The sequence below is a fragment of the Drosophila subpulchrella genome, unplaced genomic scaffold, assembly GCF_014743375.2.
Source record: "Drosophila subpulchrella strain 33 F10 #4 breed RU33 unplaced genomic scaffold, RU_Dsub_v1.1 Primary Assembly Seq96, whole genome shotgun sequence".
NCBI classification, from domain to species: domain Eukaryota; kingdom Metazoa; phylum Arthropoda; class Insecta; order Diptera; family Drosophilidae; genus Drosophila; species Drosophila subpulchrella.
This window is the reverse complement of record NW_023665730.1, coordinates 94,000-109,458: the sequence shown is the minus strand read 5'-3', so window position 1 is coordinate 109,458 and position 15,459 is coordinate 94,000. Positions and strand designations below refer to the sequence as shown.

At 39.4% G+C, this 15,459-nt stretch overlaps 1 protein-coding gene across 1 annotated transcript in view; it reads right to left on the bottom strand.

The window, feature by feature from the left end:
• LOC119562800 overlaps positions 1-15,459 on the bottom strand; it is a 157,748-nt gene that overhangs the window by 72,749 nt on the left and 69,540 nt on the right. Inside the window, exon 2 of the mRNA XM_037875966.1 lies at positions 14,021-15,328. Within this exon, the coding sequence (XP_037731894.1) occupies positions 14,021-15,328 (1,308 nt within the window). The remainder of the gene's footprint in view (positions 1-14,020; positions 15,329-15,459) is intronic.

Below are 15,459 nucleotides of genomic sequence, written 5' to 3'. Positions count from 1 at the left end.
GTTTGTTATTGCCTTATGGTTTGTATGTTCTTGAGGCGGATTCATGTGGAGTCTTTTATTCGCTCCAGTCTGGCTTGTTGAGGGTTCTGACATTTTGAGAACTTTTTCGAAATCAGAAATTAATTCTTCCACTTTATATATTTATATTTCTTTTATTACAAATTTCTTATATAATAATAATAATAATAAAAAGATAGTATCGCTCACGAATCGTCCTCCTTATTTTTCTTCTCGGTGTTTTCTGATCCTGTTGGGGTCGTCCTTCTCTTAAATGATGATCCTGCTTGGGGTCGTCCTTCCTTTTTTGGTCTTTCGATTTTATCTTGGGGTCTTCCTTCTTTTTTCGGTTTTTAAATTGGGGTCTTCCTTCTTTTCTAATGTTTATATTTGGCGAGGGATTGCCCTTCAGCCTGTTTTCTTTGAATGTCTTTTTGTTGACGATTTCGAAGATTTTTTGTTAATTTTTGTTTTTAAACATTTGTTTGATAAAATTGTTTTTCAAAACGGTTATTTGTTTCGATTAAATTTTTCGTCACTTTTCTAATTCTTATATTGTCCGAGCAGTGAATTTATGTTACAATCACTATTTTGTAATTTGAGATTTAAGGGGATTATTTCATTAATTATTTTCCACCTTAGTTTTTTTTAATCAACACAGACTTTTTATTTTTTTGCCGGTTGTATAGAGTTTAAGGGGATTACTGCATTTATTAATTTTCACCTTATTTTTATCAACACAGGCTTTATATATTCGTGGGTTGTATCGGGTTTTTGGCCGCGCTAAATTCTTTTTTCACTTTAAAACTTTTTTTGCATTTATTTGTTTGTGTTTAAGTTCTCCTACATTTAACATTGTATTGTTTGTTATTGCCTGATGGTTTGTATGTTCTTGAGGCGGATTCATGTGGAGTCTTTTATTCGCTCCAGTCTGGCTTGTTGAGGGTTCTGACATTTTGAGAATTTTTTCGAAATCAGAAATTAATTCTTCCACTTTGTATATTTATATTTCTTTTATTACAAATTTCTTATATAATAATAATAATAATAAAAAGATAGTATCGCTCACGAATCGTCCTCCTTATATTTCTTCTCGGTGTTTTCTGATCCTGTTGGGGTCGTCCTTCTCTTAAATAATGATCCTGCTTGGGGTCGTCCTTCCTTTTTTGGTTTTCCGATTTTATCTTGGGGTCTTCCTTCTTTTTTCGGTTTTTAAATTGGGGTCTTCCTTCTTTTCCAATGTTTATATTTGGCGAGGGATTGCCCTTCAGCCTGTTTTCTTTGAATGTCTTTTTGTTGACGATTTCGAAGATTATTTGTTAATTTTTGTTTTTAAACATTTGTTTGATAAAATTGTTTTTCAAAACGGTTATTTGTTTCGATTAAATTTTTCGTCACTTTTTATACCCGTTACTCGTAGAGTAAAAGGGTATACTAGATTCGTCGGAAAGTATGTAACAGGCAAAAGGAAGCGTTTCCGACCCCATAAAGTATATATATTCTTGATCAGGATCACTAGCCGAGTCGATCTAGCCATGTCCGTCTGTCCGTCTGTCCGTCTCTCCGTCTGTCCGTATGAACGCTGAGATCTCGGAAACTATAAGAGCTACAATACTGGGATTAGGCAAGCAGATTCCTGAGATTCCTGCGCAGCGCAAGTTTGTTTCAGAAGAGTGCCACGCCCACTCTAACGCCCACAAACCACCCACAAACTGTGGCTCCTACAGTTTTGATGCTAGAACAAAATTTTAACTGAAATGTATTGTTCTCATCAATACCTACCTATTGACCTACAAAAAAGTTTGCCACGCCCACTTTAACGCCCACAAACCACCCACAAACTTCAAAAAATCGTAAATATGAACGCGGATATCTCAGAAAATATCAGATAGAGAAACGGGATTTCAGATTTAGATTCCCTAGGCTTAAGCGCAGCGCAAGTTTGTTACGCGAATATGCCACGCCCACTCTAACGCCCACAAACCCCCTAAGTCTGTGGCGCCCACAATTTTAATGCTAGATACAAAATTTTAACTGAAATGTATTGGTCTCGTCAATACCTATCGATTGATTTAAAAAAAACTTTGCCACGCCCACTCTAACGCCCACAACGCTTAAATCTGTCTACCGCCGGTAGGTGGCGCATTTGCTTTTAACTGAAATGTATTGGTCTCGTCAATACCTATCGATTGATTTAAAAAAAACTTTGCCACGCCCACTCTAACGCCCACAACGCTTAAATCTGTCTACCGCCGGTAGGTGGCGCATTTGCTGCTTGCATATCTCCATTTTCCTTTGGTCCCTTTAGCTGAGTAACGGGTATCTGATAGTCGAGGTACTCGACTATAGCGTTCTTCCTTGTTTAATTTTTATATTGTCCGAGCAGTGAATTTATGTTACAATCACTATTTTGTAATTTGAGATTTAAGGGGACTATTTCATTAATTATTTTCCACCTTAGTTTTTTTGATCAACACAAACTTTTTATTTTTTTGCCGGTTGTATAGAGTTTAAGGGGATTATTGCATTTATTAATTTCCACCTTATTTTTATCAACACAGGCTTTATATATTCGTGGGTTGTATCGGGTTTTTGGCCGCGCTAAACTCTTTTTTCACTTTGAAACTTTTTTTGCGTTTATTTGTTTGTGTTTAAGTTTGGTTTTTAGAATCTTTATTCACACGACCCCACGTTGGGCGCCAATTAAGTTTCTCTTTTGCGAAATGTATTTTTATTTTTTAATAACTTATTCACTATTACAATTTTTTAATAGGTCGAACTTATTTTATTCACTGCTCGTTTACTTTTTCTCGATTTGTTCCACTGCTCGATTCGGATCTCAAAAACGGACTGCCTGCTCTCTAGTTCAACGATCAATAATCAAACCTCGGCTTAAGAGATTTTATCCCCAAAAATTGATAAAGAGAATGACTCAAGAGAGTCGGAAAATAGGATGATGCAATTTGCCCATTAAATTTGAAGTCCAATCTTGGCCGGAAATTGGTGTTTACATTAGCGGAGTTTAGGGACCGCTTTGGGGATCGTTTTGTTTACGTTAGCGGACTCGGGGCTCGCTTTGGGGATCTTTTGATTACGTTAGCGGACTCAGGGCTCGCTTGGAACTCCGATGTTTACAATATCGGCTTGGATGTTTACAGCATCCGTCTGATGCGGACTGAGTGAAATTGATCTGGGTGGGAATGATTTGGAGGCCTGGTTGGCAGAAATAGCTGACCACGGACTTATCTCAGGTCTGTCAGAGTTATTTGGAAATTAGCTCTCGGCTCAAAGTTGTTTATAAATTGGATAAGAGCGTGATAAGAGAGTGATTCACAACATAACCTCAAATGTACACATACATATGCGTATGTACATTAGGTTGGTCCAAAAAATGAAAACTAGTTCTCACCATTTTGCACGGTAGATTAAGGTCTGTAGAAAATGTAACCAAAAATAAAAAAAATGTTTGTTGAGACTTAGACCTTGCGAAAAACAAGATGAGAAAGTCGTCATCTAGCTTTCTTTGCGTTCAGATGTGCTTAAAATTCTCGCTATGTTACTTCCCCGCTGTCCCGAGTGCAATACCGATGTTACATTGGTCCATTCGGACGCTGTTCGCTGTTCTTCTTTGTGCCGTCGCGCCTATCATACTTCTTGCGTAGCCCTACCGGACGATGTGCTCAAACTTTTATTAAATCCAAACATACTGTGGCAATGTGATGGCTGTGTGGTTGATGATAAATTGAAAGCCCTGGAGCGCTTATATCAGGGCCTTCATAACAAATTCTTGGAGGCGTTCCCCCCTAAATATGATGCATTGTCTCAGAACTTAAATTTAAATCCCAAGCCTCGTCTACCGAGGCCTACCAACGTAGCTGCAGCTCCCCAGTCATACGCAGCTGCTACTGCTACGTCTTCCGAGGTCGTTGACCCTTCTAATCATGCTCTGGATATTGAGAGAGGAAATTTTATACAAGTTCGAAATAAGAAGAGAAGGAACAACAACAAGCCCAATAAACATGTTGTTGGAGTGGCTCCTAATGCCGAAGATCATCATGTCTTGACGACCAAGAAATTTTTCTAGTTAAGGTCAAAAGATTTATTCATAGAGAACGGGCTATTGTTAAAGGGGATAGAGTCTTAGCTAATTTTCCGGAGCCTGGGCAAACTTCACAATCAAGTCATTCATCATCAAAAAACCCCTAGCGTTCGACGCCACTGGCGTCGTTACTTTTGCGGGACATTTTCTGAGAGCCTTTCCTCATTTGTCTGAGTCGTTTTCGCAACAACATCGGCAGCTGCTTGCCTTTCTCACTGCGCTCTGATCATCTTCTGTCTCTCTTCTAACGCATCATCAACAACATCAGCTGGAGCTTTTGTTGTCCGCTTTGCGTGACATTCGCCGTCCGTATGGCTCTATTATCGGAGCGCTCCTCGGACTTGCGCTCACATCATTTTCCGTTGCTCTCCTGACGCTACATCAACAACATCAGCCGGAGCTTTCGTTGTCCGCTTTGCGCGACACTCGCTGTCCGCTGGGTTCTAATATCGGCGCGCTCTCATCATCTTGCGCCTCTCTCCCGTTGCACCATCAACAACATCAGCTGGAGCTTTTGTTGCCCGCTTTGCGCGACATTCGCCGTCCGCCTGGCTCTAATATCGGCGCGCTCCTCGGAGTTGCGCTCTCATCATCTTGCGCCTCTCTCCCGAAGTACCTAGAACATCGGCTGGATTCTTACTCTTCATTAGGTTGGAACCCGCTCATTGAAAATATGTTCTCTACATATTCGCCGCTGGAGTTAAACCAACATCGGATGCTGCTATCTTCGGATTCTGATACTATTGAGCTCAGCGCGCCTTTTGGGATAGCGCTCTCATATATGAGTAGTCGGACTCACTCTTCACTGTGCTCTTCACCGCCTCTCTCTATTGATACAATTTCTTCTGCGCTCTTTGGATGGCCGTCACAGAATAGGCATGCGTCATTAGGAAATTCATTTACATATTCCCAATTCGACTGCACTATTACTCCATGGAATGACGATCTCAACCTGACTATAAAAATACGTACGGATACGTTGCAAAAGGTACTTAATAGTAGTTACGATCACGCGAGGCCGACATCTAATTTGGATGTTGAGAATTCCTTTTCAACAATATGCGCTGACCGGCAACCTGCTATGGGCTTGTCCGCAGTAAACTCAAACAGCCATCATTCAGGAAATAATGGCTTGAAAAGATACTTCAAAATATATCCGGCATGAGAACTAAAACGCAGTCTGTCTTTATGAATACTTCCAACAGTGACTATGACATTATCATACTGGTTGAGACTTGGCTAAATTCTAACTTTAGTTCGAATGAATTCTTCGATCGTAAGTTATTCCAAGCTTTTCGTAAAGATAGAGGCTTTGGCAGAATGCAGTGCGAGAGAGGAGATGGTGTCATCGTGGCTGTTAGCCGTAAATTCTGTTGCACTGTAATTCGACTCCTTAATGATGACTCCCTTCTGGACCAATTGGCGGTGACGGTGTCTGGCTCATCCGGGAAGATATCGATTGTGGCTTCCTATGTTCCACCTGGCAGTGATTCTGGGCTTTACCAGGCTCACTTAGACAACATCGCTAACATCCATGCCAGCTTGGAGGACTCTGATGGCATATGTGTGGCAGGAAACTTCAACCTCAGCTCTGTTTTCTGGACGTGGGACCCACAAGCATCTGCTATGGTGCCTGGAAATGTGCATCATTCTCATTAAATAATTGTCATCGATGACTGTTTTAGTATGGGCCTCACCCAAATTAATAATATTTTCAATGATTTGCATAAGCTTCTTGATTTAATCTTCATTAATTCTATTGTTCATTCTAACGTAACTATGGCTTTACGATTTCAAATTGTGTTGTACATCACAAACCATTGTGCTTAAACAAACAAAATACAAAAAATTTTCTAAAACACATAACCCGGCCGATGGTGAAAGATATAGGCAGCACAAACGTGAGTTTGAGTTTCTTAATAAATTTCTATATAACCAATACATTTGTGAAGTTGAGCATAGTTTGAAGGCCAACCCTAAGACGTTTTGGCGGTTTGTTAACTCAATAGAATTAAATTCGTATATACCTTCAACAATGTCGTAAGGTGATGTTGTTGCTTTCACCGAGGCCGATATCGTCAATTTGTTTGCTGCCTGATTTTCCTCGAACATTGAACCTTCCGATGAATGGTATGACCAGGAAACTTTAAATTCAGTTTCAGAAATTTGCAACATTGGAAGCCTGGATGCCATATCGTATGATGAAGCAATTAGTTATTTTGATGATTCCCCCAGACTAGACTTTGATGGAATTTCTTCATTCTTCCTTAAGAATTGTATTTCCAGTCTTTACCTACCCCTGCAAATTATGTTCTCTTCTTCTTTGTCTCAAGGAAGATTCCCAATTAGATGAAAAATTTCTAGAGTCATGCCGGTCCATAGAGGAGGAAGTAAATTTGATATTTCTAACTATAGGCCAATTGCTAAAATCAAAAACATGGCTAAATTGTTCGAAAGAATCATTTTCAAAAAATTATCTTTCTTAATAAGGGGTTACATCGAACCTAATCAACATGGCTTCATGCCCGGTCGATCTACGACGACCAACTTGGCTATTTTTACGAATCACTTTATACATGCATTTGAGGATCATTCACAGATGGACACGATATACAGAGATTTTACTAAAGCTTTTGACAAGGTTTGTCACTCTGCCCTAAAGGCTAAACTTTTTAAACTTGGCTTTCACTCCTCTTTTCTTAACTGGATAGCATCGTATTTGGATAACCGACACTATCATGTTGAAGTAGGTGGTGCACTATCCCATCCTTATAAAGCGACACCTGGACTTCCTCAGGGTAGCTCTCTTGGCCCTTTACTTTCCATTATTTTTATAAATGACATTTGCGCCTGTACCCATTTTTTTGCTTCCTTCTTTGTGCGGATGACCTAAAGATCTATAGGACTGTCAATACAGTAAATGACTCGATATTGCTTCAATCTGACCTAGATAGTATCAGTAGTTGGTGTTCCAAGAATAGTTTGCCTTTAAACCTTAATAAATGCCACATCGTTCGTTATGCGAAACGTTCTGTAACCATTCCATCCACTTATCACATCAATAACCACCCTCTCCTGTTTTGAATTAAATAGTTGAGCTGGGGGTATTATTTAATGACAAATTTATGTTTAATGAGCACCTGAATTTTATATTACCAAAGGCTTATGCAATGTTCGGCTTTGTTAAGCGAAACACTTTATTATTCAAAGATCCGTATTCCAGGTTGTCTGTATACTCTACATTTGTCCGTTCTAGGGTTGAATATGTTTCCTTTATTTGGAATCCCTCGGGAAGTGTCCAGATCAATAGGATTGAGAGGTTACAGAAAAAGTTTTTGAAGTTTGCATTGCAATCCTTGCATTTTACTGAACCGGCCTATGATAGTCAGTGTTCCCTGCTTCACACTTCATCCTTGAAGGATCGCCGTGCAACTGCTGGCCTTCTCTTTCTGAATGATTTGCTAGTAGGAAATATTGATTGTCCTTGCCTGTTGGGATGCATCAATTTTAATGTTCCTGCCAGGAATCTCCGTACCATGGTTCCATTCCTTGGACCGTGCTGTCAGGACTAATAATGCTAGCAATGAGCCACTACTAAGGGCTCTTAGATTGTTTAATTCAGCTGGGGGACCGAGGAAGATATGCTAGGGCAAACTCTTAGGGAATATTTCTTTATTAATTTTCAATAATAGATTTAAGATAATCATATGTAGCCAGATAAGGATTTATCCATTGGCGACAAGAAAATAAATAAATAAATAAATAAATAAATAAGAAGCTATACTGTCTAAATTCCATGACGATCCAATACAAGGAGGTTATACTGGCAATACAAAAACCTTGGCCAAGGTCAGAAGGCATTATTTTTGGAAAGGTATAGATATTACTGAGTACATACGAAAATGTCAGAAAGCCAAAAAGCTAAAATATCAAGCACAATAAGACTCCATTAATATTAACTAATTCGCCTATAAATGCTTTCGACAGAGTGATAGTGGACACTATTTGACCACTACCAAAATCAGAAAATTCAATAATAAATGATTTGTGCAAATACCTAAAAACTGAAAAAATAAAATCTACGGCACACCACCACCAGACAGTCGAAACAATATATTGAAGTCATAGAACTTTCAATGAATACATACGCTCATATATATCGGTTGATAAAACTGATTGGGACGTATGGCTTCAATATTTCGTTTTCTGTTTCAACACGTTCCCCTCAATGGCACATACTTATTGTCCATATGAGCTAGTATTTGGTAAACCAAATAATTTGCGAAAACAGTTTAATAGTATAGAAAATATAGAACACATATATAATATAGATGACTATGCTAAGGAAAGTAAATATAGATTAGAAGTAGCATACAAAAGAGCTAGAATAAGTATAGAAGAAAATAAGAAAAATAATATGATACTATATGATCAGAAAATAAACATAGATATATCAGTAGGTGATCAAGTCCTCTTAAAAAATGAAACAGGTCATAAGTTAGATTATAAATATACTGGTCCGTATAAAGTAACGGAAATAGGAGATAGAAATAACATTATAATAACGAATAATAAAAACAAAAAACAAACAGTTCATAAGGACAGACTAAAAATGTTTATTTCACAAATGTATTTAGTATGGACACGCTTAAAAATACTTCTTTACGTACGAATATTATTCCCAATTCCATTTTCTTTGTAACTAACGATATATCAGTAGGTGATAATTAATTTTGCTTTGGTTTTTAAAAATTATTCTTTTAGTAATAAAAGAATTTGTTCCCAATAAACCGAGAACAAATAACAGACCCTCCACTGCGCCAAAAAACTAAAAAGTTTATTTTTGGCTTATCAAAATGTTAGGGGACTAAATATGAAGCTACCCAAGTTTTATGCTGACTCCTCTGCATTTACTGCAGATATTTGGCTTTTACGGAAACTTGGCTGAAAGCAGAGATATCTGACTCTGAAGTTCTGTCAAATAACTTTAATGCCTATAGGACCGATCGCTCCTCACGTAGGGGAGGCGGTGTGCTGATTGCCGTTACCACTAGCCTCACATCTGAAAAAATTTACTTTGATACCCATAACGAAATTGAATTTGTTAGTGTGAAAGTTTCCTTGCAATCCATATCTATTTTTGTAACATGTTCCTATATTCCACCTGGCTCTGATTTAAAATCTGCCATAAAATCTGTTCTATCCCTTCTTTCTAAGAGAGACCTTTTGATTGTTTTGGGTGACTTTAATCTCCCTGATATCTCTTGGTCTTCTCCTACTGACTCACTTGTCGCTATACCTCTATCCGCCCATGATTTTGTAGATGGTCTTCTAGAATTATCGTTACAGCAAGTAAGCTTTATACGGAATTCATTAAATAGACAACTAGATCTCGTGTTTGTTTCAGACCCTTCTGAAGTCACGGTATCTAGAATTGACGCTCTTGTTGTACCTGAAGACCGATATCATCCAACAATGGAATTGACAATCTGCCTCCCATGCGTTGATACCCTCTCTCCTTTAGTTCCTCAAACTAAAATGAGATGTTTTCGAAAATGTGACTATAAAAAACTTAACGATATGATTTCTCAATATAATTGGACAGACTTGTACAATTGTATGGATATTGAAAGTGCCACTGAACTCTTCTATATAGTGTTAAGTACTTTTTTTAATGAATGCGTTCCTGATAGGCTTCCTTTAAAGCTAAACAGGCCTCCTTGGTTTACCAATGCGCTTCAAAGACTTAAAAACCTTAAAACAAACACCTATAAAAAGTATAAAAAATCGGGTAAGCCATCTGATTTTTCGAAATATGTGGTGGCTCGATCGGACTTTAATGTTCTCAATAGTCATTGCTATTCTATGTATTTAAGTCGATGTAAATTCGAATTTTCAAATGATCCGAAGCAGTTTTATAACTTTGTTAATGCCAAGCGTAAGTCGTCGGCATTGCCTTCATCTGTACGTTTTAACTCAATGGAGGCATCGACGGATTCTGAAATTGCTGATTTATTTGCCGAGTTTTTCCAAACTACTTATAGTTCGGTTGCTTGGTCAAATTCTAACTACCCTAATCCCTTAAATAGGGCAAACTGTATTTTTACCCCTGAAATTACGGAAAGTTCTCTCATAAGAGACTTAGCAACAACAACGCCAACTTATTCTCCCGGTCCAGATGGACTCCCCGGGTGTGTGCTTAAGTTTTGTGCGTCAAACATATGTAAACCGATTCTTAAACTTTTTAATTTGTCTATTTCATCATCAGTTTTTCCTACTATCTGGAAGGACTCTTTTATCATTCCACTTTACAAAAAGGGTGCGAAGGCGGATGCCCAGAATTATAGAGGTATTTCCAAATTGTCGGCAATTCCTAAAGCATTTGAACGTATTATTACTTCTCATTTGCTACATTTATGTTCCTCGCTAATATCACCGTGTCAGCATGGTTTTGTTAAGCGAAGATCGACCACCACCAACCTTCCTGAATTGTCATCTATTGTAATAAATGGATTTAAGAAAAAAATGCAGACTGACGTTATATATACAGATTTTAGTAAGGCCTTTGACTCTGTCAACCACTCTCTTCTATTATTCAAATTAAATCAGCTTGGGTTTCCATGTAAGCTATTAACTTGGATTTCAAGTTATTTGAATGGTAGGACTCAGAGGGTTATATTCAAGAACGCTGTTTCAAAATTGATCTACGTGACATCTGGAGTGCCTCAGGGTAGTCATTTGGGTCCTTTGCTGTTTACTTTGTTTATTAACGATCTTCCCTCTACCATAAAACATTCTCGTGTACTAATGTATGCTGATGATGTTAAGCTTTGTTTATCATATAACGATATAGCGTCGGGTTCCAACTTACAGTCAGATATTGATTGTTTTCAGGGATGGTGTGAGTATAACCTTTTAAATTTGAACTGCCTTAAATGCAACGTTATGACTTTTTATAGGGGTACTCCTACTTTTGTTAGTTACTCTTTTCAAAATACGTCACTCGACCGTATATATTCCGTTAATGACTTAGGCGTTCTTCTGGACCCAAAACTTAAATTTGACTGCCACATAATGTCCACTGTCAACAAGGCCATGAGTGTTCTTGGGTTTATAAAGCGTTGGTCAAAAGAATTTCATGACCCTTATACAACCAAATTAATATTTACCTCCCTTGTCCGTCCTATTTTGGAATATTGTTCTTCGGTTTGGAGTCCACAATATCAAGTGCACATTGACCGTATTGAGTCGGTACAAAAAAAATTTCTTCTTTTTGCCCTTCGTAGTTTGAACTGGGATCAAAACATAAGGCTACCTTCCTATCAGAGTAGATTACTATTTAATTTACCTACCCTTGCAAATCGTAGAACAATGCTTGGTACTATTTTTATGCAAAATCTTATTAGAGGTGATATTGATTCTGTAGAACTTGTAAACCGCCTAACTTTCAATGTCCCTGCTAGACTAACACGAAATTAGTATCCCCTAAATTTGCCGCGATGTACATCAAATTTTTGTCTGCACGAGCCCTTTCGCGTTCTATGTAATAATTATAACAATCTTTACCATTTAATTTGCATCTCATCTTCTATCCCGGTATTAAAAACTAATATTTTAACTCATTTGCTTCATTCTTAGTTGCTTCTTTTATTTTCATTTGTGTCCCGTCTCTATTTGTTTTTTGTATCTTCCTCGCGAACTCGCATTTTTGCCCAAAATTATAGAAGGGCCCCGCGCGTAACAAGCACGTGCTTGGTGTCGTTGGGCCACTTGTTTGTACTGCTCGTAGTGCATCAACGTCCATCATCAGAAAAAAAAAAATACCTCAAAGCGCACCGTATAGGCGGGTGAGAGTAGGACCTTACAAATTTCCATACAAATTTCCATACAAATGTGGACCGCCCTAATGTACATATGTATGTAGTAGACTGTGTTTGTTATTCACAGCCATATAAAGCACGACATAAATGTACAGGGTATATGTTCGTACAGTATTAATAAAAATCATTTCTTGTTTTAGGTGCCGGGGTTTCTTACGAGTGCCTTCAGTATATAAATAATGATGAAATAAAAGTTTCCATCCCACCGATTGGGCTCAGTGTGCTTTTCAGGGTTGACGAAGTGAAAGGAGGTTTAAATAAGAATAATTTCATGTTATTTAAAATAAAGCTATTTTTAATTCCCAAAGTAAATTTAAGTAAAGTTTATGTTTATTGTAAAAACAAGGAAGAACGCTATAGTCGAGTACCTCGACTATCAGATACCCGTTACTCAGCTTAAGGGACCAAAGGGAAATGGAGATATGCAAGCAGCAAAGCGAGATTTAAATACGCCACCTACCGGCGGTAGACAGATCTAAGCGTTCTGGGCGTTAGAGTGGGCGTGGCAATTTTTGGATCAATCGATAGGTATTGACGAGATCAATACATTTCAGTTAAAATTTTTCATCTAGCATAACAATTGTGGGCGCCACAGGCTTGGGCGGTTTGTGGGCGTTATAGTGGGCGTGGCATATTCGCGTGACAAAATTGCGCTGCGTACAAAGCTACAGAATCTAAATCAGAGATCCCGATTCTCTATCTTTGATAGTTTCCGAGATATCCACGTTCATAGTTACAATTTTTTGAAGTTTGTGGGCGGTTTGTGGGCGTTAAAGTGGGCGTGGCAAACTTTTTTTTAGGTCAATCGATAGGTATAGATAAGAACAACACATTTCAGTTAACATTTTTATTCTAGCATCAAAACTGTAGGAGCCACAATTTTGGGCGGTTTGTGGGCGATAGAGTGGGCGTGGCACTCTACTGAGACAAACTTGTGCTGCGTAAGAAGCTCAGGAATCTGCACGCCAAATCTCAATAGCCTAGCTTTCATAGTTTCCGAGATCTCAGCGTTCATCCGGACGGACAGACAGACGGACAGACGGACAGACGGACAGACGGACATGGCTAGATCGACTCGGCTAGTGATCCTGATCAAGAATATATATACTTTATGGGGTCGGAAACGCTTCCGTTTGCCTGTTACATACTTTCCGACGAATCTAGTATACCCTTTTACTCTACGAGTAACGGGTATAAAAATAGTTGTAGAATACAATTATCATTTAAGATCGTACTTTGTAAAAAATCCATCAAGAAAGTACATTTATAGTTTAACCGATCTCCATTAATATAGACTTTATAATGACATTAAAGCCATAAGGCTTAAATATATATAAATTTAAATAATTTAGCATTTTTATTGAGAATGGATTCTGGGAGCGAGTTCGATGCTATGTTAAAAGCAAGAACGGTTCTTCTCGAAATTGAGATCGATGCGATGTTGAAGCCGAGAACGGTTCTTCTCGAAATCGATACCGATTCGATGTTGAAACCGAGAATGATTCATACCGAAATCAAGGTAGACCATTCTCAAAATCCCGTTCGCAAACCGAGAAGACTTCGATGACGATTTTAGGATTTATAGTATGAGTTGATCTTGGCTCACCTTTGAGATTGAAAGTACTGAAATCAAGAACGCTGAGAACGGTTTTTTCTTTGAGTGTATAGGCTAGGTGTATAACGGGTATCTAAAAGTCGAGGCCATCGACAATAGCGTTTTCTCTTGTTTTGTTCAATATCATTTAGCTGCCATAAGAAGGATCGCAAAATTTATGTAACTGCAAGGGCAAGCCGACGTTAACTTCCATTCTTGATTCGGTGTACATTTTATTTTATTTAATTTGTCAATATGTATTACGTGCCAATAATGGTTTGCATTTGTAACAAGCTAAATTGGTTAGCTGTGTAATGGGCATATAATAGTCAAGGCACTACAGACTACAGCATTGTCTTGTTTTTTATTCCTTTATAAACGGTTGTAATTAACTTTTCAAAGACAAGGAGTTAACACCGGGAAAGTGGAGTCTAGCAATGAGGTACTTACCAAAACATTTTTCTGGTTCTCCTTGTCCAGCAGAAACTCCATGCTCTTGTGCGGCCTGCGAAAAGATGTGACTTCGACGCTACGACTACCTGTCGAGGACTTGATTGTCTGCCCATCCATTTTATTCATGTCATAGGCACTGGACACATTCAGTTGGTTCACGATGTACCGCTTGTGCGGCAGATTAGGTGGAGGAAAACTTATGTCCATAAGGGAACGAGTCCTTCCTGAAATGACCGTTTCATGAGTGTCCAGATTGGTCTCGATCAGACCCATCTTGCCTACGGTATCCACAGGAGGAACAGCAACAGTTACGGCGGTGACCAGGGTGGGTCTGGACGTTTTTAAGCTTCCACCAAGTTGTTTTAATATCTGTGTCTTCTGGGTGACGTTTTCCCATGGCTCGATGTCCTGCACCCTTGACATTTGTATGCCCGCTGTTAACTGGTCGGCAAAGTGTTTTTGCTGTTCACGTTCGGCGGTCATGAAGGCTCCTGTGCTATGCGCAACATTGTCGGTGCTACCAACAGCTTCCTGAGGCGTATGCGCCAGAATGCCACTGCGGGGTGGCAGCTTAGGTAGCGGCGGCTTGCCGGTCACCTTTGGCGGGGTAGAGGTCCGGGCCAGCTGGCGGCTGTGCATGTTGGCAGTGCTCGCCTCGGAGGCGATCTGGCTTTCGTCCAATTGGATTGCATCCATCAGTATTATCGGTGGCTTCAGAGGAATGTGCACAATGACGTCCAATCCGCCTTTGTCCGTGCTTTGTCGTGACTCTTTTTTAGGCGACGCTTTGATCACTAAGGGCTGTTTGGGATCTGCCGTCTTGTCCCGCTGTCCCTCTTTTTGGCGACGCAGCGAGGAGTGCAGTCTGGTGGAGAACCTGGAGAGTAAACCTCTGGCACCGGAGTATTTGTCTTCTGCTCTGCCGATAGTAGTGGGTGCACTGGCCAGCGGCATGTTGTGAGTCTGCCGATTCTCCTGCTCGTAACGCTGCAGCAAGTGCTGGGAGGCGTACAGGATATGATGGGCGCGGTTGGTCGGAGGTTTGCTAAGAATTGGCAGGCTGAGAAGTCCTGCATTCGCAGTAGATGTGGAAACGCTGGGGGGCTCTGCGTTAATCGATAGGTTCGCGACGACGTTAAGTCTGGCTGGGCTGCTGAAAACGATCTCGCGTTCCGGAGCGGTATAAGTTTCGGCTTTTTGATCAAGGCAATCGGGTGCATGGATTTTTGCTTCACATTCGCTGCTAACGCTCTCTTTGAATGAAGAATTATTGTTCGTTTCGTGTGCGGACGCAGATGAGAGGGGCTGAAAAACAAGAATATGGGCTCTTTTATATAATTTCAACAAGAAAGAAAATTAGCTTTGGCAAGCCGAAGATTATATTTCCTTGCAGCCTACATACGTACGTATGTAGGTTTCCGACAGCTCTAGAGTGG